The sequence below is a fragment of the Vulpes vulpes genome, chromosome 1 (assembly GCF_048418805.1).
Source record: "Vulpes vulpes isolate BD-2025 chromosome 1, VulVul3, whole genome shotgun sequence".
NCBI classification, from domain to species: Eukaryota; Metazoa; Chordata; class Mammalia; order Carnivora; family Canidae; genus Vulpes; species Vulpes vulpes.
Genome location: NC_132780.1, coordinates 200,421,441 through 200,447,674, shown reverse-complemented (window position 1 = coordinate 200,447,674; position 26,234 = coordinate 200,421,441). Strand labels below are relative to the sequence as shown.

The window sequence follows — 26,234 nt, the reverse complement described above, 5'->3', positions numbered from 1 at the left end:
TCGAGTCCCACGTCAGGCTCCCTGCATAGAACCTGCTTCTCCCTCTGCCTGTGTCTCTCATGAATAGAAAAATAAAACCTTTAAAAAGCAAATAAGCAAAATAAATAAATTCTATTTGCCAACATATAACAACCAGTACTCATCACATTGTATGCCTTCCTCAGCGCCGGTCACCCAGTCACCAAACCATCCGCCACGGCCCCTTCTGTGACCCTTTGTTTCGAAGAGTCAAGAGTCTCTCATGGTTTTTCTCCCTCTCTAATTTTCCCCACTTAGTGCAAAATATAAGAATATGTATTTCTTATATTCCCCGTATGAGTGAGACCAGGTTTGTCCTTCTCCGATTGACTTACCTCACTCAGCATTATCCCCCCTACCCCCCGTTCCACCCACGTCGAAGCCCATGGTGGGTACTTGTCACTTGTCCTTCCTGAGGGCTGAGTCATGTCCCTTTGTATCTATAGGACCACAGCTTCTGTACCCATCATCTGTCCCTGGGCACCCAGGCTCCCCCCACAGTGTGGCTACTGTGGACATTGCTGCTATAAACATCGGGGTGCAGGTGTCCCGGCGTCTCACTGCATCTGCATCTTTGGGGTAAATCCCCAGCAGGGCACTTGCTGGGTCATAGGGCAGCTCTATTTTTAACTTCCCGAGAACCCTCCACATCATGAAACATGAAACTTTCAATATAGAAGGCATTTTGTCCTTTGACTCAGTTTCACATTTCACTTTTATATCTCTATAGGAGATGAGGCATTAAAATTTTATCAGCAGCGTTTTAGAACCAGAGAGAATAGGAAGACTTTAAAAAAAAAAAGAACTTACCAGAAATCCCAATCCTCGGGAGTCACAGTTAGCAACTCCTTGTCATATCCTTTCTCTTTGACCAGGAACTGAGCAAAGCTGTTGTAAATGAGCTACAAATAAGAGGGAAGAAATAAAGATTAAATATAAAATACACTATTCATTCCTAATTTCATAGACCTGAAAACCTACTGGAGTCACTCATGGGGCAGACGGGGGAGAAATATCTATATAACTGTGAAGTTCTGCAGGTTGACCCCCCTTTACAAGCAACTTACCTGCCCCCGAGAGCCCCAGGCAGCTGCAGCCTCGATGCCGCAGAATCACACCATCCGCGTCCAGTTAAACAACCGAGAATGATTATCATTCTTACTCTTGAATTCTTAGGATGGGAGATCATTAAGACTTGACGAGGCTTTGTAAACGTATCTAACCCCCCCCATGCTAAACCCACCCAGCACCCTATCACGACGGCTCTCCTGCGCCCACCCTCGGTGCATGGTGCTTCCCCGTTCACAGACTATTTCCCTCCTGGATAAAGGACACAAACCTGTTCCCTGGTTGTTTCGGTTTTGTCACTGACGGGGGTGGGGATGGTGGGGATGCTGGGGGGGGGGGTCTGTAAAGAGCTGCCCTCAAATTTTTAGAGAACTGCATATACCAAGCAAAACCAGGCAAAAGGTCCATCCCGGCCGCACCCCGTACCCCTCCGACGAGGGTCCCCAGGCCGCCTCACCTGCCCTTGAATCTGGGGCAGGACGGAGGGCTGGGCCCAGGCTGGGCTCGGGCTGGGCGGCGTCCAAGAGGATTCGTGAGCAACTCACCCTGGTCTAAGCGAGCCCGTGACAGGCTTTGGGGCGTGAGATGGCACAAGGGCGAAGACGGTGGAGACGCCGTGAAGGGAGTGGCTCATGATGTCCCCCCGACCCCTCCAGAGGGAGGGAGCCACCAGTCCAGAGCCCTGGGGGCCCTGCACAGGCCCCGACTGGGGGGTGCGCCTTAGGCCCCGGTGCAGAGGGACCCAAAGCCCTGAGGCCAGCAGGGCCGTTCTGTCCGGGAGCTAATAAAACCCGCGGCCGTGTGGGCCCGGGCGACGCAGCTGACCCGACCCAGGTCACTCGTTAATGGCTCACGCCGTGCGACACGATGCACCCACACGGCCCCAGCGCGGCCACCCAGGCCTCCAGGACAGTGGGGGTCCCGTGAGGCCGTCTGGACCCCAAAGCCCAGGGCTGACAGGGCATCAGCAGCTTCACAGGGTCTGTGGCTTTTCGTTCGTTTGACCACCTTTGGGTCCCTGAAGTGCTGGCTGGGACCCTGGCCTCACCGTGATGGGCAGCAGCACCGGTCCCGTCTGCGCCTGGGGCCTGGAGCTCTCACCTCCCACCTGAGGCCTAGGAGTGGCCTGGAGGTGCCCAGAGGAGCCCCCGTCGGGCAGGCACTGCTCTAAGCCCCCTAAGCCCTACGGCTCTACTGCCCAGGTCATTGCCCAGGTCATTCTCACAGCCTGGTGCCGCAAATCCAGTTCCTTGTGTCATTTCATAAATGGGGAAACAGAATTGTGAAGCAGTGAGTTGCCCAAGGTCACAGAGCCTAAGGGAGGCCCCAGGGCGGTGCCTGCGGGTGCGGGTGCGGGTCCGCCCTGGCCGCGGGCTCCTGGGCAGCTGGTTTTCGGCCGAGATGCTTAGATATTTGACTAAAATCCTGCGAATTCTTTTACAATCAGTTTCCTAATGAAACCAGAAGGATGCGGGGGGGAAGGCCCATTCACCTGCGGGTGCGGGACCAGACCGATGTCCCCTCCGTGCTCCGAGGCCCTGGGGTGGGGCCCGGCCCGGGCGCACGACGCGCTCACCTGGTCCCCGCGGCGGGCGGCGCTGGGGTCCCGGCCCCCCCGACCCCGCAGGGCTCGACCCCGACAGGTGGTCGCGGGGACACGGGGGGGGGCGCAGCAGGGGCGCGGCCGGGCCCGGGGACGGGGGGGGGGGGGGGGCTGCGAGCTGATGCGCGCACCCCGCCGCCCGCTGCCCTGCGGCCCGGCCCCCGGGGCTCCCCCCCCCCCGGGGCTCCCCCCCCCCGGGGCTCCCCTCCCCCCCCCCCCCCCGGGGCCGACCGCGCAGGCCGGGGATGCTCACTTCCGCGCGGCCGCGGGGGAGGCGGGCTCCGCGCAGAGGCGGGGCGGCGGCAGGCCCCGCGGACCCAGCTGCCCCGCGCCACTCACCGGGGCGCTCTCGGGCAGGTTGTAGCGACACAGAGTGTGGTCCAGGTCGAAGCCCACCGCGTCGCAGGCGGCCAGCGAGAAGTGCTGAGCCATGGCTGCGCGGCGAGCCCGGCGGGCGCGGGCGGGAGCGGGCGGGCGGGAGCGGGCGGGCGCGGGCGGGGGCGGGGCGCCGCGGAGGGAAGGGGCGTGGCCTGGGCGGGGGCGTGGCCTGGGCGGGGCGGAGCTCGACGGGAAGGGGCGCGGCCAGGGAGCAGGGCGCCCGCGGAGGGAAGGGGCGGAGCTCGGCGGAAGGGGCGGGGCATGGGCGGGGCGGGGCCAGGGACGAGGCGCCCGCGGAGGGAAGGGGCGGAGTTCGGCGGAAGGGGCGTGGCCAAGGAGCGGGGCGGAGGCAGGGACGAGGCGCCCGCGGAGGGAAGGGGCGGGGCCTGGCCGGGGCGGAGCTCGGCGGAAGGGGCGGGGCCAGGGAGCGGGGCGGGGCCATAGATGGGGCGGGGCCAGGGAGGGAAGGGGCGGAGCTCGAAGGGAAGGGGCGGGGCCAGGGAGTAGGGCGCCCGCGGAGGAGGGGGCGGAGCCTTGGGGGAGCGGGGCCAGGAGCGGGGCGTGGCCAGAGGCGGGGGCGGGGCCGCGGCCACCCGGGCACGTTCTCCCCGCCCCCACCCCCGGGGCTCCCCGCCCCGGCCCCCCCCCCCCCCTGCCCCGCAGGCAGCCGAGCCCCGCGCCCCTCTGCCGCGCCCACCCGCCGACCCTGCCCCCAAGCCACCCCGGCCCCTGGTCTCCGGGTGCCATTTAGGCCCATAGGATGAAAGTCACGGTGGATGCTTAAACCATTTGATTTTGAGACCCCGTGTGAAAGGCCAGGACTTTGAGATCCTTAAAATTATTCAAGAGAAAACACAGTATCATTTAAAAAAAACCAGAAAATGCAAGTCTATTATCTTTGTACTACTGGGTTAAATCTGAAGGAACACTGTCCAGTGGGGGAAAATGTCAATAGTTAGGACATAATGAAAATATAATTCATTGAGAATGACTTTTAACCCTTAGAAATGCTGATCCTTGTGAGACCAATAGGCCAATCAAGGGATTGATTTAGTGCAATAAATAGTTCAATTTGGTAGGACACTTGTTATACCTAGTGGACCCATTTGAATAAAATGTATAGTTGTTCCATTCTAACTCTTAAACGCCCCAAACAGATCTCTCTGGAGCAGGAAGAGGAAACAATCCACAAGAAGACTGAGCTGTTCACTGATAAGAGTCCAACAACCGTGCTCCTAACGTCTGTGAATCAAAAGAGAAAAACCTCTCCCTCTGCCTGTCTCTGCCTCTGTCTGTCTGTCTGGGTCTTTCACAAATAAATAAATAAAATCTTAAAAAAACAAAAACAAAAGAGAAGAACCTGGATTGATTCACAGCTTGTCCCTATTCCCCTCTTAGGACTGTCTTGTCCATGGAGCATGGACCTTAGTGTTCTTCTTCCACCCCCAGACTATTCCTGCCAAGGTCAAACCACCAGGTAGAGGCCACAGGTTTCCCTGAAGGGCATCTGGTTTGACCTGCGAATAGGCTCTTTAGGGACTCACCTTAGTAACCTGTAACCTTAGTAACAGGTGCACCCGTCGCCGGAGGGGAAAGTACAGAAGGTTTGGTTTTCATGATGTGGGTGTCCCTGGGACTGCACTTGGCCCTTCCCCCGGGACAGGCTCATTGACAGACATTTCTCCTTGGGGCGTGACCGCTGTCACATTTCTTGCGTTCCTCACGTCCAGTCCCAGAGCTCTGCGCTAGGGAGTCTAGACGTGCACATTCTGGGCCAGAATTGAGCCAACCGCGCGCTCCAGGCATCCTGAGAGCTCTTAGCCCTCCTGGAGCTGTATCCGCTTTTCCTGGCCTATACCTCAAACCTCATTCTGAGTCCTTTTAAGAGCATGTGCCACGGTCCCCTTTCCCTCCCCAACTCCCTTCCTGACCCTGCACTTAAATACAAATGTTTTGTATTTTGTTTCCTAGGCCTTATTTTCAACTAAAAATAGGGCTTTTTTTGTTTCATAGGCTTATTTTCAACTAAAAATATTTCCCTTTTTTCCTGTACATTAAGCAAAAGTTGAATTTTTCATACTGTACTGATAAAGTTTTGTACGCGGGCTGATAAAGTACCACAGCTGTTCTATTATCAACCAAGAGTTCAGTGTTCCTCGGCCACTTGACTTCTGTTCTTGGAGTGATACATTAAATATGTCAGTGTCGCAGGCCGAGTCGCAGGGCTCCCCTCCCCCCCACCATTCATACCCTAAAGCCCTAAGCCCCAGTATGACTATATTTAGAGATAGGGACTTTGAGGTCGGTTAAATGAGGTCAGCAGAGTAGAGCCCTCATTTGACACGAGGGTGTCCGTACAAAAAGAGGAAATGACACCGGATATGCACATGCAATTTAAAAAAGAAGGGTTTCACCTGAAACCTTCCCAGCTGGCACCTTGATGCTGGACCTCAGCCCCTGCGTCTGTGGTGGTCTCTTAGGGAGATTTGCCCCTGACTGATGTCGTCGGGTCAAATGTGGCAGGTTGTGTTTGTATTTGAGAGATCCCTAAATGGCGGGGGGAGGTCTGTTTGTTTATTCTTTCGTTAGTTTAAAATGTGTTTTTCTGGGGCACCCAGGTGGCTCAGTCGGTTAAGCATCTGCCTTCGGCTCAGGTCATGATCCCGGGGTCCTGGGGTCGAGCCCCGCGTCGGGGTCCGTACTCAGCGAGGAGTCTGCTTCTCGCTTTACCCTTTCCCCCAGCTGGTGCTCACTCGCTCACTCTGATAAATAAAATCTTAAAAATAAAAGCTTCCAACTCACAGTTTCAGCTCAGATCATGATCTCAGGGGTCATGAGATCAAGGCCTCATCGGGCTTGGCCCTGAGCATGGGGCCTGCTTAAGATTCTCTCCCCACTCCCCAGAAAACATTTTTTAAAAAAAGTGTTTTTCTAAATACCCCAAAGTAAACATTGTAATGTTAACTTTTTATATGATCTGCTCTCCACATCTTTCCATTAATTTGCTTAAGGGAAAACAATGAAGTTTATTTAGTAACTTGAAAAAGATAAAATACATAGATGCCTAAACATTAAACTCGGTAGCCCTTAAATATTAGTCATTTAGCTAAATAGAACCAAAAGCAGATTTGTAATACTGGGCGGTGGCCGTAAGATGGCGGTAGATCTGCATGAGGAAGATTTTTCATTTGATTTCTTTAGGAATTTTAAATCCCTTAAGTTTCTTAACTTAAAAAAAGTGATTTTTCTACTCTCCCTTTCTGTTCTTGCCACAGGAAGAGACACCTACTTAGAAATTTTACTGTGGTCTTTTTTCCTGTGTATATATTTATTTTTGTGTGTGAGTGTTTATTTTTTATTTTTATTTTTTTTAAGATTTTATTTATTTATTCATGACAGACAGAGACAGAGAGAGGCAGAGACCCAGGCAGAGGGAGAAGCAGGCTCCTTGTGGGAAACCTGATGCGGGACTCGATCCCAAAGGCAGAGGCTCAACCGCTGAGCCACCCAGGCGTCCTGAGTGTGTTTATTTTTGATGGTGAAGGGAGAGAATGTGGTGGGATGAAGTCCTTTGATAGGAAACTTCTCATGAAGGTATTTCAATAAATATCTAAATGTTTAAAGTATGAAATGAGCTGCTCCTGCAGAGAGAGCTCAAATACCAAATGGCAGATTTATGATTCAGGAAGATCTTTAAGGATGTAGCAGTGGATTAAAATTTAATTGATTAGGACAAATGTTGAGTTTCAGGGTCAGGTTCAAATAATCTACTTTAGCAGCATATGATGGGAAATCTTGATTTCCCAGCAGTTAAGTTGGAAAAAAAAATATGGATAAACTCGGGATGAACGCAGCTAGTTCAGTTTACACCGAGTTTCTTGCGGGCTGTCGGCCTCCTTCTGGGAGGTGGGGGCTGTAGACGGCAGCCGGGCCCACGTATTGCCTGGGGGTCTGGGAACAGGCCTGTGGGCTTGGCCGGTGCGTCCACACCTGCTCGTCCACCGCTGTCGGCATTCGGGGCCCACAGCGTCAGCCACAGCTGGCTTCACTGGCAATCGATGTGCTTCACTTTTGTTGGTTACGGGTCGGCCACGCTACCTGAGACATGTATTTTCTGTCTATTCTGAAACCAACTTACAAAAAAATCTTTTAACTTTTTTAATTAACTTTTTTTAATTAACTTTTTTCCTTGCAGAAAGCCCAGAACTTGAAAAATGGATGCGTCCTGGTGTTTGTTATGGGCTGAGTTGTGCCTCCCTCTAATGTGTTAAAACTCTCCCTCCCACCCCGCCCCGCCGTACCTATAGTGACTGTATTTGGAGATGCCTATAAAGAGGTCATTAAGTTAAAATGAAGCTCTAGGGTGGGCCCTGATCCAATTTGACTGATGTCCTCATAAGAAGAGGAAATTTGGACCCACAAGGAGATACCGGGGGGCACCAAGCACAGAGGAAGATAGTCGGTGCGAGGACATAGCAAGAAGGCAGTGGTCTGCAAGCCAAGGAGAGAGGCCTCAGAAGAAACCAGGCCTGCTGACACCTTAATCTTGGACTTCTAACCTCCAGAACCGTGAGAGATGCAATTCCATTGCTTAAGCCACTCAGTCTGCAGTATTTTGTGACGGAAGCCCTGAAAACTAATGCAGCATCCAAGACTATTTTTCTACCTGAAGAGTCTGGAGTCCATGCTGGACTGCAAAACCAAGAGGTTGTCTCTTCTGCTACAGGAAATCTTCCTCTGCCGGCTGGGTCTTAGAGAAAACTTTCACTACTTTCTTAAGTGGTGGGGAAAGTTGGAAACAAAGAAATCTGTTACTCTTAATACTATACTAGTCTGGGCAAAATATCTAAACAAAGGATAATGGGTACATTTAAGTCAGGCCTTCTTATCTAGGGTTTGGTGTTCCTACGGGATTATGGGAAATCTAGGAGGTATTTTTGGAGGCTGGTTAGCATTTTGGTGGTAACAGTAGCAAAAAATATGTGAGCGTAGAGAAATGGTGGTTACATCCATGGCCCTTCTTTCCTCTTTTTCCTAACTAACGTTTCGATACCAAATTTTCAGATATTTAAATGTGTTAAAATTTGCAGTCCTCAAGGGCATCCAAATATGCACATATTTCAGGAATTCCATACAAACCATGACGCGGTCATTGTGGAGTTCCTCGTGCCTCTGGTAAGGACCCATAAATTCTTTGTCTCCAGAGCTCTTGAGCAGGATGTTTACTTTTCTGACTTAAATGACTGAATGTATCTCACCTGTGTATTTTCGTTTTTGATCTTTCTCCAATTATGTATTTCTCATGATGTACAGGAGTGTCATTAAATGAATCACGAGACCTTTTCCAAGTTTGTATTTTTTGATTCTTTAATTACTTTGTCTCATTTTTCTTATCTGTAAAATTAGATGTTTGAAAATTTTCTTAAAAGTAATGATATTTATTTAATATTTGAAAAAAAGGGCACAGGAATGAGCGTCGGGGTGGCTTAGTCAGTTAAGCACCTGCTTTCAGCTCAGGTCCTGGTCCCTGAGTCCTGGGATGGAGCCCCCCCTGCTCAATGGGGAGCCGGCTTCTCCCTTCCTTCTCTCACTCCCCCTGCTTGTGCTCTGTCAAGTAAATAAATAAAATCTTTAAAAAAAGAAAAAAAAAGGCATGAAAAATTGCATATCTCCTGCTCATCCACCCTCCTCCACTATTGTTTTTTTTTTTTTATTATTCCCTCTAACAAAAATATTCCATGCCAGCCCTTTTGAAAAGCAATGTGGAAAAGAGTATCAGTAGTCTTAGAAATGATTTATTATGTGTTGACATATTTAACCCAATTGTAGGCATCTAAGATTTCTGTCCCAGAAAAATCTCAGGTAACCCCTGGACATTGACTATTAACAGTTTTTCTTTTTTTGGCAAAGTGAAAAGATTAATAAGTCATTGCTATACCTGTATCTGTTTTCTAGTAGGTGTAAGTTATTTTATAATTGGGGACTATGTCTTGTTCGTCTTTGTATCTCAATTCCTAGCACACAACCTGGTACGTGATGTCCATTGAATGAATGAATGAATTTCCATTTCCTAATTTCTACATCTTCTTCCATTGTGAAATTTTTTTGTTTTGCTTTTTGTTTTTTTTTCATTGTGAAATTTTGAATGAGGCCGGGGAAGCTTTAACTTGGAGGCAGGAGGCACTGTGTTGGACTCTGGATCCCATGTTCTTAGTAGTCAATAAATCAGAATTTCTATTTCACAGGTTTATAATAAAGATTTTAATCTCTTGGAGCCACAATTGCAGGCAGTGTCTTGACAGCCATTCATTTTTAGTTCTGTCAAATACTAGTATAAGTATCAGGCGCTAATTTTCCATTTGGCCTTTGGTAGACTCTTCACTTTCCACACCAAGAACTCACATGCAGGCCACACAATCACAGGGTAAAAATGGCCTAAGCCAACATTTTGGGGACCTAGGAATTAACCCAGCAACACTTAATTTTTAGTAGTACATCATTTAGAAAAATACTTATTTTAATCACGCTGATCTTTTATCATGAGGTTTGCAGAATTCTCTTAGTTTCTATTCATAGATTCTGTCTGTATTGAGATAACACTGCCTGCTAAACTCTCTTCATTATGACTCTTGGCCCTTGGAAAGTGTTCGCTGTGATTGATTCCTGTTCTTAGAGCCGTATTTTTAAAATGTCATTTGGACATGCAAAGCGTTCTTAATGAGAATGTTGGACTAAATGCTCCTGATAGTGAAGTTGTCAATAAATGCATAATTTATTATTAGTCCCTTCTGGAAATTAGCCAGCTAAGCAATATAAAAAACATGTCCATTTTCTCCTTTTATTTTTCTTCTTTTTCACCCCCAAACTGAAAGCACTCTGAGGAGAGTGCACACGTGCTGTGGAGTCTCTGGGTCCTCACGTGTCCTTCTCCATCCCCCCTCTCTCTTTGGGGCGTGCAAGCAGGCACACGTGCACGGGCTGTGTCTGCATGTGGGTGGGGGCTGGTCAGTGGGTGCATAAATACCAGACGTTATTGAGCTTCTTCTACGTGCCAGATACCGTGTTAAGGATGTTAAATAATGACCTCAGTTGATCATCAAAACACAGAAGTAGGTAAGAACATACTCATTTCAAGATGAAATTCAAATCCTGATCTATGTGACAGGAAGCCAGGCACTTCTGCTTTTCTTAAAGCTCTATCTCACTTTCCTTTCGGATTTTTTCCTCTAGACTAAAGTTATTGATGCATAGTATGCGCATGTGATGAAACAGCAAAAAAAAAAAAAAAAAAAAAAAGAAGCAAATAGAATGAAAGTGAAAATTTCCTTTCACCATTACTCAATACATTATTTGTCTTCCAAGAAGTAATGACTGTAAGTTGGACGGTTGTTCTTACAGGTCTGTCCCAACGTACGAGATGTATATACATAATTTCGAAAAATATTTCCAGGGGCTCCTGGGTGACGCAGGTAGGTAGATGTCTGACTCTTGATTTCAGCTCAGGTCATGATCTCCAAGTCATGAGATCGAGCCCTGTGTCAAGCTCCGTGCTGGGCGTGGATCCTGCCTAAGATCCTCTCTCTCCCTCTCTCTCCTGCCCTGCCCCCTGCACATGTGTGCGTGCATGAGATTACATATATTTACACACGTATGTTTGCATATTTAAATATTTATATATATTTATCAATCTGTCTCAGCTCTCCCTTCACATTTCCCATGCCTTGATTTTAGCTCTTGGCTCATTGTAATTTTTCATCTCCACTTCTTATTTTTTAATGATTATAATAGACGAGACTTTCAATTCTTTTTAACTCCTCATCTATGACGATCTTCTCACTCACAGTTACTATCCTCTTCTGTTCCGCTAGCTCATGTCCTTGTTTCCAACTCCAGTCCTTTGAGCTGCACTGGTATCTACAACCCAATGATTGCCACCTCCTTTGCTTTCATTGCTATTATGTTCTGTTTTTTTTTTTTTTTTGTTCCCAGCTGAATAATCATCGAGTATCATTATAATCACTTAATTGATACATCCTTAATTCCCGTATTGCTTTCTCACCTCTTCAAACTAGTGAAAACTCATGCTCTGGGAGTAGCAGATATTAAAAAACAACGTAATCCTTCCCTGTATCTATCTATACCCTTTGCAGTAAGACTCTGCAGCCCTCACGTAAGGAATAGAATCGATTTCTCCTTGAATTTGGTCTAGTCTCGTGAGCTGCTTTGATCAGCAGCATGGAGGGGAGGGCATTTTGTCGGTTCTGAGCCTGAGTCCCAAGAGGTGTTAAGGGAATCTACACTCATTTTGGAACCCCTGCTACTGCCATGTGAATAAAGTCGGTTACCCAAACGGATGATGAATCCTTATCTCAGTCACTCAAGTCCTCCTAGTCTAGAGCCAGTAAACTACCAGACATGTGAGCAAGGCCATCCAGAATCCTTGAGTCCCCAGCGACCTATGTGCTGACCGTCGGCCCTGTGTGAGCCCAGCCATAATCAACCAAGCCTGGTTCATATCGCAAGACTACCTAGCTGACTGTGGATTCCTGAACGATAATAAATATTGTTTTAAGTCACTGAGTTTTGGGGTTACTTGTTATGCAGCAGTGGGTAACAGATGCATGAGTTAAATCCAACTCTTTTTCGTTCTCTGTATTTAGGCCTGAGCAACTAATCCCGGCAGAAGAAAATACATACAACCGTTGCACATGTATTTCAATGAGTCCTTAATGCTGCTGTGCAATAAAACTTTACTGTCCTTTCCTGTTACATTTTTCATTTCTCCTAAATCATTTCACCATCATACAAACATGCTGTTACTTTTCTCATCTTAAGACGGATTATTCCATTTCTCTGCCCCCCTTTCATGAAAACTGATTGAAATAGTTTGTCTCACTGCCTCTGATCCCTCCTCTCATGCTCTCTTAAGCACACAAACTTCCCCCCCAACATTCCACCAATCTTCTAGGTCATCAGTGATATCCATTTGCTCAACCCAATAGTCAATCTTCAGTCCTCATTTTATTTTACCAATAAGCATCACTTGTCCTATTGATCACTCTCTCCTGAAGTATTTTTTTTTTTTTTTTTACTTAGTTTATAGGAATGATTATTTCTTCTTCTTTGGGCAAAATACCCAAGTAGACACTTCAGAAAAGAGGGCACACACATGGAATATAAATAAAGATGTTCGGTATCATTAGAAACCTGAAAAAATCAGAACTAAAACCTCAGTGAGATACTACATTTCATCAGACTGGCAAAAATTAAAAGCCTGGTAATACAAGTCAGATGAGGATGTGGAGCGCGGGAACTCATGAGCTGTTGGTAGAGGTACCGATCCACACAACCTCTGTTATATCCAGTGAAGGTGAGGAAACCCAGAACCCACAGCCCAGAAATTTCACTACTAGAGAGAAAAACGTGTACACTTGTATAGCAGGGGCATATGCGAAGCAGTTCATTGTTTGTGCAAAATGGCCCCAAACTGGAAACAATCCAAAAGTTGTAGCCCAGAGGAATACACAGTTGTGGTGCATTCAACCAACTTTATACCATGGAGGTGAATGTGAAGGGCCCTCTGACACATGTTACAAAACAGATGACTCCTAATGACATAATGTCAAGCAGAAGAGGCTCAGCAGAATGGAACAGCTACTGTATGACCCCCCCCCCCCAACAAATGGTCAAAATTAAATGATATTTTTAGAGATGGATGGTTAATTAGATTGTGCAGCCATAAGGAAGTGGAAGGAAGTTGAATTCCATGAAAGCCGGGGAGGTGTTTGGCTCTGGGGAGTGGATGGTGCTATGATGTGGAAGGGTCCTGCAGAATTTCCATCAGGAATATTCCATTTCTTTATCTGAGTAGGTGTTACCAGAGCGTTCATTTTGCAATAGTTTGTTAAGCTGTGAATTTAAGTTTCATGTGCTTTTTTCCCCTGTGTTTTCTCTATTTCACAAATTTGAAAGTCTAACAAAATAAGGTATTCATTTATGGGGTGTTGTGGGGATTAAATCCTAACAGAAAGTCTGGCACCATAACTCCCCGCCTCTCACAACAAATGTTTTATTATCATTATTATTTATTATTATTATTATTAGGAATCCTTTCCAAACTCTTTAGGATATTTTTGTATCCAATAACTGAACTCAGGCTGGTTAGATTTATTTATTTATTTTTAATTGGCTAAGGGGCTTTAGAAATGGAACAACACTGTCCTTAATGGGAGCGTTTTATTGTCTTTGACCTTGAGCATGAACAACAGTGTTGCCCAACGAGTTAAATACCTCTAGCTTGAAAATTTAGCAAATCCTGGGATGCCATGTTCATAACTGCTCAAAGGTTGAGGGTATCCAGAAGACGTGACACTCTCGTCCTGGGTCAGAAAGCCTCTTCCCTGCAGTTGCATTGTCTGATGTACACTGTCTTGTTAAGACACACCAGTGTCTGGCTTTGTGCAACTGCTGCAAGTAGGGTTGATGTGGTGGGTGGAACAAATGGAGGCGTTTGGCCCTGGGCAGGGTTTGCATGGAGATGTGCGGCCGAGCAAGGTGATTCCACATCTCTGAACGAAGCACAGGCTTTGTGTGGTGGCCCCAGAGTCTCTGGCGTGTAGGAAGTAGTCGGGAACTGTTTGTTCCCTGAGTAAGGGGACGTGCAAGTGAATACAAGGATCAGGAAGGAAGTCAGGGGCCGCCGTAGTTCAGTCAGAGAAGAGAGAGGCCGTAATAAGGACCCAATGAAATCCACAGTGCGAGCCTACGTACAAAGGTCAAATGACAGCTATGCGTGGGGTGGCCAGGAAGTCCTGGGATTTCAAGACCACTTTGCCTGCGGGTTTGGTTGAAGGAGACAGGAATCTTTGTGAAAGGAAAGGCCGGCAGCCCTGGGCCCCGGGGTGAGGTGAGGAGGACTGGAGTTTCAGGGCCGCATTTTTACTGTCAGGTGAGTCTTGCGGGAAATGATCCTTCCACTGCCAGGAAAGAAACCAGGCCTTCAGCGCCAGCTGCCTTGGCAACAGTTTTGGGCTTGACCCACACTGTGTGATCCAGGTAAGTTACTTAACTTCTCTGAGCCTCAGCTCTCTGTTTTGTAGGGAAGGTGAAACACAGCACCTGTATCACAGGTAAAAACACATACGTACAACGTGAATTACTTCATGAATCTAATGTGGTAAACTTGAAGACTTTTTAGATTTCATTCCTTATATTTTTTTGGAAAGTCGATCTGACATATGAACCATGTAGAATTATTCTTGGGAAGCTGAAACCATGTTTACTGTTTGGGGGATGAATTTTTCAAGAGAATGCAGATGCGTATCGTCAGAGTAATTTATAATATTGTCTTCCTACTTCTTTCGCTCTGATCAACCCCTTTGACAAGTTCAGATTCACATTGGCAGCAAAGTGAAAGACATTTTATTGCTGTTGTTGCTGCTGTTATTTTAACTTCGAGAATCAGTGCGCAGAGCACTCTTATGACAACATACTCATGATTAGCGCCTGTGTCTGCCAGGACATTCGGTGCAGCCACGTTACCGCACCACTTAAGTCTGAGAAAAACACACGTGAAGGTTCATCTGAAACGTGGCCTTTGAGCAGTTGGGTTCACTTACTAGCTTCCATCTTCTAAAGAAATGGAACAAAGGCCTTAGACCAATCCGGGACAATTCAGCATGGTATTTCTGGGCTATCTCATACCTTGGGCTTCTTTATCAGTGGAGTCGTACAAAGACCGAAACAGATCTTAAAAATCAACATTCTCATTTGTTAAAAAAAAAAAAAGCCTAAAAATCTAGTAATGGAATAATTTTTAAAATCTAGAGAAAGACACCACAGTTGTAAGTAAAATATGTGAAGTGTGGAATGACAGGTGATACGGAATGCTCCGGAATAGAGCAAACTACTCAGTAATTTAAAGGACAAAAAGTAATTTTGTCCTTTACTGTTTAACATTTATAAACTTGTATATATGAGTAGGACACATAAATCTGTATATATTCATATATAGGACCCCTATCATAACATACTGTAAGGAAAAAATGAGTAATTTCAAAAAAATCTTGCATTATTTGGCAATGGTCATAGACTGGAGGAGACACATGGAAGATGGGAATGTGTGAGTGAAGTGACTCAGCTTAATGTACTGAAAAATTAAGAGCACTAAGAAAAACGATGATGAAGGTAAGGAACTCTATGTTTGCAGGAAGGAATCACTGTTGAGTGAAAAGTTGCTATGTGCCAAAATTTTATCTTCATTATTATTATCTCATTACATTTTCACAGTCTGGAGTCCATAGGGCCTGCACATCTGGCCCCTCGACCTTCCCTCCTTACCTCTTGCCCCCGCTCCTCCCTTTGTTCGTTCCAGTCGCGACGGCCCTCTTTCAGCCTGTGGGAAGTCCCAAGATTCCTTACGGTGTCACACCTTTGCACATGGCATTATTTTACTATGACAAATTCAAAATTTTTTTTACCGAAATTTAACTTTGCCCTACGTGTGCGTGATTACCCACGGAAATAAGAGAGCTGGCTAAGTTCCGTCGCCATCCGTCTGCCCCCTACCCCAGCGCACCTCACTCCCCACCCCTGGTCTCAGCTTACGTGTCCCTGCCTCAGGAGGACACCCTGACCAGGCTGAGGTCCCTTTTACCGCTTTCAAGACAATTGAACTTACTAGATTTGTCTGTGATTGTTGGTTTAATCTTTTTCATGCGAGGCTCTAAACTCTGTGAGGGCAGGGACTGGGTCTGGTTCATGTTTTTATCTCCAGGACCAGACAAGGTTTCTGAAACACAGAACTCAGCAAGTTTTTGTTGATTGATTTACTCAATCACTGAATCATTATTATCCCATTTCATAGACGAGGAAACCCAGGGCTCAGGATTTAAGCCACCTGCCAAGGTCACATAGCTGGCAAAGGGCAATAATATCACCTAGTAATTTTTCTTCTCTTTGCTCCTTAATTTGGTGCTGAGGGACACTCCTCTCATAGTTGGAAGTGGAGCAAAAGACTGAGATCTAGGTCCCTAGGGAGAGAAGGAAACAAAAGAACCCTAAATGAAGAGTTATCTTTTCACCCGAGTTTCAAAGTAGACTTTTGAGTCTTTGCCAGAAACAAGAATCTTAAAAGAAAGGCTTTCTGTTGTAAGGACCAGCTTCCTGAGAAAGAAAAAAAAAAGTTACTATTACTGTTTTTATAATTCAAAGCTCGGGTTTAAATAATCACAACAAAATTGAAAATATTATTAACTAACTTACTGAAGGCTTACTTTGTGTCAAAGTTTTTATAAGCATCTCACATCTATTAACTTATTTAAACCTCAGAACAGCCTATATCTGCAAATCCTATAAAAATCCCCATTTTTCCAGACGAGGAAACAAAGTTTAAAAAGAAAAATAAAAAGGTTGAAAAAACAAGATTAACAAACAAACTTGCTCCTAGTCACACGGCTAGGAAGTCGCTGTAGAAGAGCCGGAACCAGGGGACCAGGGGACCCAGCGGTCTCTTCCATCCACGGTGGAGAAGTGGGTGGTTGATGACATCACAGCTGGTGTCTCTCCCAAAAGGAGGGAAGAGTTCAACAAGGAGGTGGGAAGAAGAGCACCAGAGGGGCCCAGGTGAGCACTGAGACCTCCTTGGGTGGTTGAAATGAGCCTGATGTCTACTTCTGTCCTCCTGGCTGAGCACTGACGAAGGAGGGGATGATGAGAGACCCCAGAGCGGGGAGCGCCTCCGGCTTCCCAGGTGGTAGCCAGCCAGACTACAGTCTCCAGGAGAGGATCTCACCTAGAGGGCTCGACAGGTGGGGGAGCCTCGGCAGAGAACCGGGGTAGCCGTTCCGACTCCTGTGTGTCCTGGAGGACCTTGCGCAGTTTCCCATGTCCCTGACTCTGTAGGACTCTTGAGGGCTCTAAAATAGGATGGCTGAGGGCAGGGCCACAGATGGGAAGAGTCCTGGAGGTGGGACACGGGAATTAGACGTCTCCCGTCTGATCCCTATGCAAGGATAGAGTCTTGAGTTCTCAGTATGGGATTTCCGTACACCGATGGTCCTACCCCGCGGCAGTTCGACTACTGTATGTGAGACTCTTACTACCTAGGAAGGTTTGGCCACAGCTCCCTAACGGGTATGTTTAAGAAATACTTTGGGAATTTTTGCTCAAATTTCGTTTTACCGAATGTTTATCTGATTACCTGCGGAAATAAGACACCTGGTTACGTTCATCTCACCAGTCCCATGAAACCAAGAAGCGTCGGCGTACTTCATTACCTAGAGGTTAGACAACCAACAGTTGGGTCTGCTGGGACCCCCCTAGTTTTGACACAGCAAGTCCTCGGTACCGAGAGACCTTCGGGTCTTGAGTCACCGGGACAGTTAGTCACCAGCGTCCGCATACAAACTGCAAGCTCCCTCAGATTAAAAGTGTGCGAAGATACTCATCGCTGAGGGTTCAGAGAAGTCAGTCCGGGTGTCCTGGTTTTTAGCCTCGCAGAAGGCAACGACCGTCCTTCTTGGCTCTAAATAGTCTGTGTCATTCGGACTCAGGGATGACCTACTGAAGCGGGTTTCTGAAAAACGGACTTGAAAGTGCTCTTTATGTTCCCTGTGGAGGACTGACCCTCAGAACGAGGCTGGAAGACTGTGACCTTGCCGGGGTAACCGAGGAGAAGGTGCCTGTGAGGCCTGGTGTCACCGCGGAGCGAGGGAGTCAGGACAGGACAGGGAAGCTCGTGACAGTTCCCTTCACCCTGGCAGCAGCCAGGAGCCAGGATTTCGAGTCTGTTGTCAGCTCTCCTATTAATTCCCTCAGCAGTCCTTGGCATCATAGCCCAACATCATTTTAAGCTCTCAGTCTGTCAACTCTGGATAATTCTTAGCTTTCTCACAGTGTCGTGGGAATTGATTAATATTTATGAGCACATTTATATGGAAAAGTGCAGTATAAATATTATTGCATGAATTGAAAAATTGTTTCCTACATAATATTATGCACGAAGGAAAATAAGCCGTAGACTGTAGGGTTTTCTTGGAATAGTTTAAAAATGATCAGTTAACTGCCACTTACCTTTCATCTTTAATAAGTTTACTGTTTTTGTTACTTAATGTTGTTAACAATGATTTGTGCTAAATTTATTTTTCATTACTTTTACTGTATTGAGGCATCTTGTTTCATGTGAAGTCCAATGCATTTCTTTGGTTCCAGTTACGGTTTTCGAAATCATTGACTATACTTCTCCTCCATTGAATTTTGTCCAGTACAGTAAGTACATATGGCGTTACCTGAGAAAAATTATTGAAACGCGTTGCTTAAGGGAATAGATAATTCTGTAGTCAAGTTCATTGCATTTCAAATATCTGTTACATGAATTTTTGCCCCACTCTTACATTCCTTTGTATAAAATTAAGAATATATTTAACTGGAAGAAAATGGGATTTTGAGAATAATAAAATTATACTTAAGAATTTGGTTGAGCTTATGAATCGTATAACATAGAAAAATAGTACCTTTCCCATAAAATACATAACACTAGTACCAATTCTTAAAATATTCATGATGGCAATATTTTACAAATGTCAAAAAATAAATACATTAGATGTTAAAAGATAGTCTAGTTTGAAAAGATTATTTTTAAAAATTCAGCAGTCCTTTCAACAATTTAACATTTAATAGTTTGACTCCTGCATCATGTCTAACTTAAAGCTCAATATTATTATTTTAAATGCTTCTTATTTCTCGTAACTTCAACCTATACAACTCTTTCCAGTCATGGCTGCTATTTTAGTTAAGACAATGACAGTGTTGTGTTCCAGCGCCCAATGTCGCAGCACACGAGGCTGACAGCCATTTCAGACTGAGTGTTTTGGGGCATCGGTACCTTAGTAGAAGTGACTCTGATGTAGGGCCTCATTCTCAATAATGTATATTTAGAAACTTTAAAAATCAAATTATCCCCAAATGGTCAGGTTTATAAAATATATACTAATTATATTCACAGGAGAGTGATTTATCAAATATGTGTCAAGTTATTAGTTCCTAGGAACAGGTATATTTGGCAGGGCTAATAAGATCTATTCCAGAATCCAAAACAGAGACAAGTTGCTCCGCGAATACAGAATCTGGACAGGGAAATCGAGTGTTTACTCAGCAGGTAACTTCGTCTGACAGGTTCCAGCGTGGGAGCCTTTTTCATGCTTACCAAAATTCTGCAATGATAAGTGGTGATTAAAATCAGAGTAGAGAGACACATTGACAACATCCTTTTTTCGTCCTCTCTTTTAAGAGTTATCAGTCGCATACACACAAATGCTAATCAACTTTCTCGTGCCAGACATATTACATTTTCTAGGATCCCTTTGAAAGGAGCACCGCACGTCTTTTGCTGAGGACCGGGCAGCAAAGTCTCTCTAATCTTACCAGCAGTTTGTTCTACATTCCTGTAGCTGTGTCTCCTCCCTACCCCCACCCCCATTACACACACTTCCTACAGGTGTCTAACTTTATCTGGGTTGTCCGGCAGTTAGGGCTGGGCGAAAGGCTACGATCCTTAACAATCCTTAAAATCTCTGAGGCTAAAACAATCAAGATTATGTCTCCATTAGCTTATACGTAACTGCCTGGTGGGTGAGGCTCTGCTCCACGGCGTGCTCAGCCAGAGGACGAGGCTAGTAGATCATCCCTCGGCTAGAACCTTGTTGTCGTAAGGAAAGGAAATGCACTGAACTGCTCACTTCCTCTTCCGCTTTTCCTTGGAAGTGATACACATCAATTCTAATAACATTTCCTTGGTTAAAGCAAGTCATATGGGCCCCTGGGGGGCTCAAGGGTTGAGCGCACAGGGTGTGACCCCGGGGTCCCAGGATTGAGTCCCCGCATCAGGCTCCCCGCAGGAGCCTGCTTCTCCCTCTGCCTGTGTCTCTGCCTCTCTCTGTGTGTCTCTCACAAATAAATAGACAAAAAAAAAATCTTAAAAGCAAGTAATATGGTCATGCATGTCCTCAAAAGGATAGGAAAGGACAGTTCTACAACACGCTTAGAAGAGGAGAACTGGAAATAGTCTTGAATAGGATAATAAATACCACACCTAGTCATTTTGATTAATGTTTTCACTTTTCAAGAGGGATATTTTCTGACCTACTTCTGAAATCCAGGGCTCAATCGCTCAACAAATATTCATTTAAGTGCCAGTTTTTTCAGTGTCCTTTTCCAAGCTTTGTGGATGGTACAGAGATGAACAAGCATAGACCTAGACTCTGGTCTGGAATAGAGTACAATAGTCCTCTTTAGTGCTTGTATTTCTGCTTCATGACTCTTAGTAAACAAGCATTATCTATTAATTATTTCTGTAAGTTTTTGTCTAATACTGTCTCCTCTACTAGTTTACAAATTCTGTATCTGTTTTTATGTCGGCATTCTCCAGAGCAACCCACCACGCCTGCTGCCTTGTGGGCAATGTTCAGTGAGTATATGTTTTTGAATAAATTATAGAAGAAGAAAACTATAGTGGAAGTCAAAGAGGGAGACATTCTTTTTTTATTTTTATTTTTTTGACATTCTTTTTTTTAATAATAAATTTATTTTGTTATTGGTGTTCAATTTGCCCACATACAGAATAACACCCAGTGCTCATCCCGTCAAGTGTCCCCCTCAGTCCCCGTCACCCATTCACCCCCACCCCCCACCCTTCTCCCCTTCCACCACCCCTAGTTCATTTCCCAGAGTTAGGAGTCTTTATGTTCTGTTTTTTTTTTTTTTAATAATAAATTTATTTTTTATTGGTGTTCAAAGAGGGAGACATTCTTTCCAAAAGAATTTATATCTTACTTAGATCTCTACCTCCTTCTACCTCGGCTATATTAATGAGGTCACAGTTTTTGGTTGCAATAATGTCCTTACACAGGAAAGACTATGCTTCTTTTGTTTAATTTTATATCCCCAAGCACTAACCCAGTGCCTGACACGTGGTAGGAGTTCAGTAAGTACTTGTTGATTCAGGGATGCAGAAGAGAGAAGCTCCAAGGACTAGTGAAATAAATAACTTGATAGGCTACTGTTTTATAAGTCACTAAAGTATGCTTCCCTCAGATGGCCCATTAATAGCATGTGATTTAATCTTCTAAAGCATGAGAGTTATACACAATTGCTTTTGATAGATTAGAGGATGAGTGTTTTTGTAATTGGACAAAATTCTGATTGCCTTTGACATGAACTGGTTAGCAGAGATTCAGCAGATGACCTCCAGGGGTTGAAGACAGATCCTCTGCTGGAGGCCCACGTAGAGAAGAGGGAAGTTCGTCTCACATTCTACATATTTGGGGCTAGGCTTATAGAATGGAATCGTAACCTGCTTCATATATACTCGTTTGGGTTGGTATTCTGAAATTTCCATTGCTTAAGGAGGTTGAGGATCAGTTGAGAAGATGTAAAAATATGTACAACTAGCCATACTGTAATGCTCCTTTCTAAAGATGAGCATAGCATACAGATCATAGGCTTTTGGTGCTAAAGTGAACCAAATATACATATATGGTTCCTGTAACTGTGTCATCCTGTAAATATAGGGAACAAGGTATGACTCATGGTTGAACTTCAACTGAGGAAAAGAAAGCCACTTTTTTAAACGATTTTATTTATTTATTCATGAGAGACACAGAGAGAGAGGCAGAGACACGGGCAGAGGGAGAAGCAGGCTCCCTTGCAGGGACTCGATCCCAGGACCCCAGGGTCACGCCCTGGGACAAAGGGAGGCGCTCGACGGCTGAGCCACCCAGAGGTCCCAGAGAGCCACTTTCTAATAGGCTTTAACTGTATAAATACATTTACTCTGATGATTCTCCAAGTAACATTAAGCCTCTGAGACTTGCTTAAATTCCCAAAATTATATTTTAAGGACCCAGACACCAATTACACCAATCACAAGTCTAAATTGCCATGCCATGTACAATTATACATATAAATGTTTTAAAGGAGATTTTCAATATAAACGTTGCTACAACACAATTATTATGAACTTAGTTGTTGAAGTGCCAAACACTTGAAAAAAGAAAATCTAACTTTCCTAAAAGTCTTCCGTTATTTTTGAAAAATTATTGGGGGTTTTCATCGGAAGTTAACTAAAATATTTCTTTAAACTTGACTTTAAATAGTAGGTATTTGGGACACCAGGGTGGCTCAGTTGGTTGAGCACCTGCCTTGACCTCAGGTTAGGATCCTGGAGTCCTGGGATCCAGCCCCACCTGCTCAGCAGGGAGTCTGCTTCTCCATCTTCTTCAGCTCCCTCCCTGTCATGCTCATGCTCTCTCTCTCTCTGTCTCTCAAATAAATAAATAGAAACTTTAAAAATAAATAAATATATTAACTAATTAATAGTAGGAATTTATGGGCAGCCTGGGTGGCTCAGCAGTTTTAGCGCCGCCTTCAGCCCAGGGCCTGATCCTGGAGACCCAGGAGTCGGGCTCCCTGCATGGAGCCTGCTTCTCCCTCTGCCTATGTCTCTGCACCTCTCTCTCTGTCTCTCTCTCTCTCTGTCTCTCTGTGTGTGTGTGTCTCATGAATAAATAAATAAAATCTTAAAAAAAAAAAAAAAAGAAGGTCATCTTCTGGCGGGCTGGGCGGTGGCCCTTCAGCATTATGCATCTGGAGGGACGCACTCAAGCAACAGCACACCCCCTGCAAGAGAGAAGCCCCGTTCAGAGATGAGGGCGACCTCCTAGAGGGGCCAGGCCGAGGACTACAGGATCCATCTGCGCGGAGGTGTGAGCGAGAGCACTCCCGACGGGGACAAAGGGGACTGAAGGTCGCTTGTCAGGAAAGGGCCTCGGCTGTTGCCTCAGAAATGTGGCCGTGGTGGCTGGAGTGCAGGGTCCCAGAGGAGAAAGGGGAGATGGTGCTGGGGGGTGGGAGGGGACGGGGCTGCACATAGGCCAGCGGGGCATTGTCCCTAAAGATACGGCCTTTGGAAGTTATTTCCAAAGCTGTTGACAAGCACAGATCCGACTTATGTTTATATTTTTTATTTTTTGAAAGTTTAAAGAACTTCAGTAATCTCTACGCCCAACGTGGGGCTCAGACGCAACCCTGAGATCAAGAGCTACACGCGCTTCCGACTGGACCTCCCAGGCGCCCCCGACTTACACTTTTAAAGATTATTTTGGGGGCGCCGTGGTGGCTCCGTCCGTTGAGTGTCCGACTCTTGGTTTCAGCTCAGGTCATGATCTCGGGGTCATGAGATCGAGCCCCGCACTGGGCTCCATGCTGAGGTGGAGCCTGCTTGGGATTCTCTCTCTCTCCCTCTCCCGCTGCCCCTTCCCGTCACTCTCGCTCTCTCTGTGGGAAAATAAAGTAAAAATCTATAAAAATGATTCGAGCTGCCGTTTGGAGAGCAGATTGTGGCGGAAGCAGGGAGGTCCCGTGTGCGCAGGCCGGCATTCCAGATCCTCCTTGAGATGCAAGGAAATGCGGGACACACGCTTAAGTTCAAGGGCAGAGCCATGTGCTTGGGGACGACAGTGACCTGCAGGCGGGGATCAGATGCCCTGGGATCCACGGCGTGGGGCTGAGGTAGTCACCCGCGGCGTGTGTCACCCAGTGCCTGCGAGGTGTCAGGCACCACGTGGGTATCGGACACACACGAAGGCCACGGGCAGTGTGTAAAGAGCTTGGAGCCCGTGGGGGGAGGCAGGTAGAGGGACGTGATAGGAACGGTCGTAGGTTGTGGTGGGCGCACGACGGAGGCCGGAGCCGATTCTGGGTCTACGGCGGTCGGCAGAGGATTCAGGAGGCGGACCCTTGCTCCGACTCGGGTACAGGTACCGACAGGTCCCCGGGCTCACCTGGGGCAGCTGGGGGCGCGGGCTACGCGGCGGAGAGGCACGGGGAAGGCATAGGGCGCAAGGGGCCTCGGGCCCAGGTCGGCCTGTGTGAGGGAGCAGGTGCGGCTGGGGCTTACGCGAGGCCGAGAGCTTGGAAGGAAGCTGGCGGGGTCGGTTTTTAATTTTTAAATTTTTAAATTTTTAATTTTTTTTATTTTTTTGGGGGTCGGGTTTTCCTTCCTGTTTTGCATGGCTCGATGTCTTGTTGGGGACTCTCCCGCACCGTGGAGCTGGGGAGGCCGCGGCCTATCTTCTGTTGCGAAAGCTCCCCCCGAAGCCTGACAGCTGGGGTTGGGGTGGGGGCTGCGGGGGGGCAGTGTCATCTGGGACCCGGTGCTGTGGCGCAGAGCTGGAGCCGGAGGCAGGCAGGCCCGACGCCCCCGCGGTGCTCCTGTCAGCCCTGGGCCGGGCCACGCCGCGGCCGTCGCTGGCTTTCGCGGGCCTTACTCTCCGCCCTGACTCACTGCTGACTCTGAAGACCCGCTGGGACCATTGCAGTAAGTCCTCTCGGCGGACGTTGCGCCACAGCTGCTCCCCTCCTTGGCCTAAGGGCTCCGAGTGAGACAGAGCGGGGTAGACTGAGGCAGGCCGGAGGAGGCCGGGTGGGGCCTGCGCCCTCTGAGACACCGCCTGTGTCCTCAAGGCCGCGAGTAGCCACGCAAGAGCCCTTCTTTTTTTTAACTAAGTTTTTGGTTTTGACGTAATTGTAGATTTGCAGATTTTTTTCTTTCAAGATGTCTTTCGTCGTTCCATAAGGGCATCGCACAACAGGTCGTCTCTGCAGACGGGCTTTGTCCCCGAAGGTGATTCCCCGCAGGTGCCGCCCGTACAGGCCCCTCGGCCTCTTGACTGCCGAATGGTGTCCCGCGGGGCGTGGAGCGCGCGTGTTCAGCCGTGCCAGTTTGGAACTGTTAGGAATAAAGCTGCTGAAAACATCTGTGTCCAGGTTTCTGTATGAACACGAGTTGTCATTTCTCAGGAGGAAAAGTCTGGCAGTTGCAGGATCGGCTTTGCGAGAAACTGCCCGGCTGTTACGCAGAGGGACGGTGGCTTTTTGCACCCGCACCGGCCACGTAGGAGCGAGCTGCTTCTCCCCATCCTCGCCACGCGCACTCGGTGTCGCCTTATTTTCTGTTTTAGCTGTTGTGGTCGGTGTGTGCTGGTCTCATCGTGGTTTTGATTGGCCTTTTCTGATGGCAAACGATGCTGAACATCTCTCGCGCTCACCTTCCATCTGCATGTTCCCTTTGGTCAGCCGTCTACTTCCCGTCTTGTACCCACTTTTAAATTGGATTGTTTGTTTTATTACTGTTAAATTTGAAACGTTCCTTTTATATATTCGAGAGATTAGGCCTCCGTCTGATATGTGATCTGCAAATACTTTATCTTTTCTCAGTCTATAGCTTACATTTTCCTCCTCTTAAGAACAGGGTCCTTTGAGAACAAAAATTTTACTTTTGATAAAACCTAGTTTATGAGTTTTCCTTTTATGGACAGTACTTTGGAGGTTAAGTCTACGAACCTTATTTCTGATAAATAAAGTTTTATTTATCCTCAAGATTTTCTCTGATATTTTTTTCTGTAAGTTTGATAGCCGCACATTTTACATTCATGTTTGTGATCCTTTACATTAATTTTTGTGTCAGATATAAGACTTACGTCAAAGTTCATTTTTTTTTTTTTGGTCTGGGCATGTCCAATTGGTCCAGCACCATTTGTTGGAAAAGCTGTCTTTCCTCAATTGAATTACTTTTCTTTTATTATTATTATTAATTAATTAATTAATTTATTTATTTATTTTTACTTTTATTTCTTTGTCCAAAATCCACTGTGCGTATTTGTGGGGGTCTCTTTCTGGGTTCTGTATTCTGTTTCACTTATCTGTGTGTCTGTTCTTCTGATGATTCCACAGTCTTTTTTTTTTTCTTCACTTCAATTTTTTATTTTTATTTTTTATTTTTTTACATATATATTTTTTTACTTGGAGTTCAATTTGCCAACATATAGCATAACCCCCAGTGCTCATCCCATCAAGTGCCCCCCCTCAGTGCCCATCACCCAGTTACCCCCACCCCCCACCAACCTCCCCCTCCACCACCCCTAGTTCGTTTCCCAGAGTTAGGAGTCTCTCATGGTCTGTCTTCCTTTCTGATATTTCCCACTCAGTTTTTCTCCTTTCCCCTTTATTCCCTTTCACTATTTTTTATATTCCCCAAATGAATGAGACCATATAATGTTTGTTCTTCTCCGATTGACTTACCTCACTCAGCATAATACCCTCCAGTTCCATC

The 26,234-nt window shown here is 46.4% G+C and overlaps 1 protein-coding gene across 2 annotated transcripts in view; it reads right to left on the bottom strand.

The window, feature by feature from the left end:
* The window catches only part of NT5DC1 (5'-nucleotidase domain containing 1), a 112,352-nt gene extending 109,133 nt beyond the window's left edge, over positions 1-3,219 (bottom strand). Inside the window, exons 1-2 of one of the 2 annotated variants that reach the window (XM_072739399.1) lie at positions 3,029-3,219; positions 829-920 (exon numbers count right to left, since the gene is read on the bottom strand). In XM_072739399.1, coding sequence (XP_072595500.1) covers positions 829-920; positions 3,029-3,121 — 185 coding nt within the window. In that variant the 5' untranslated portion in view covers positions 3,122-3,219. The remainder of the gene's footprint in view (positions 1-828; positions 921-3,028) is intronic. The other variant, XM_072739407.1, reaches the window with a different exon arrangement.
* Between the last annotated feature and the right edge of the window lie 23,015 nt (positions 3,220-26,234).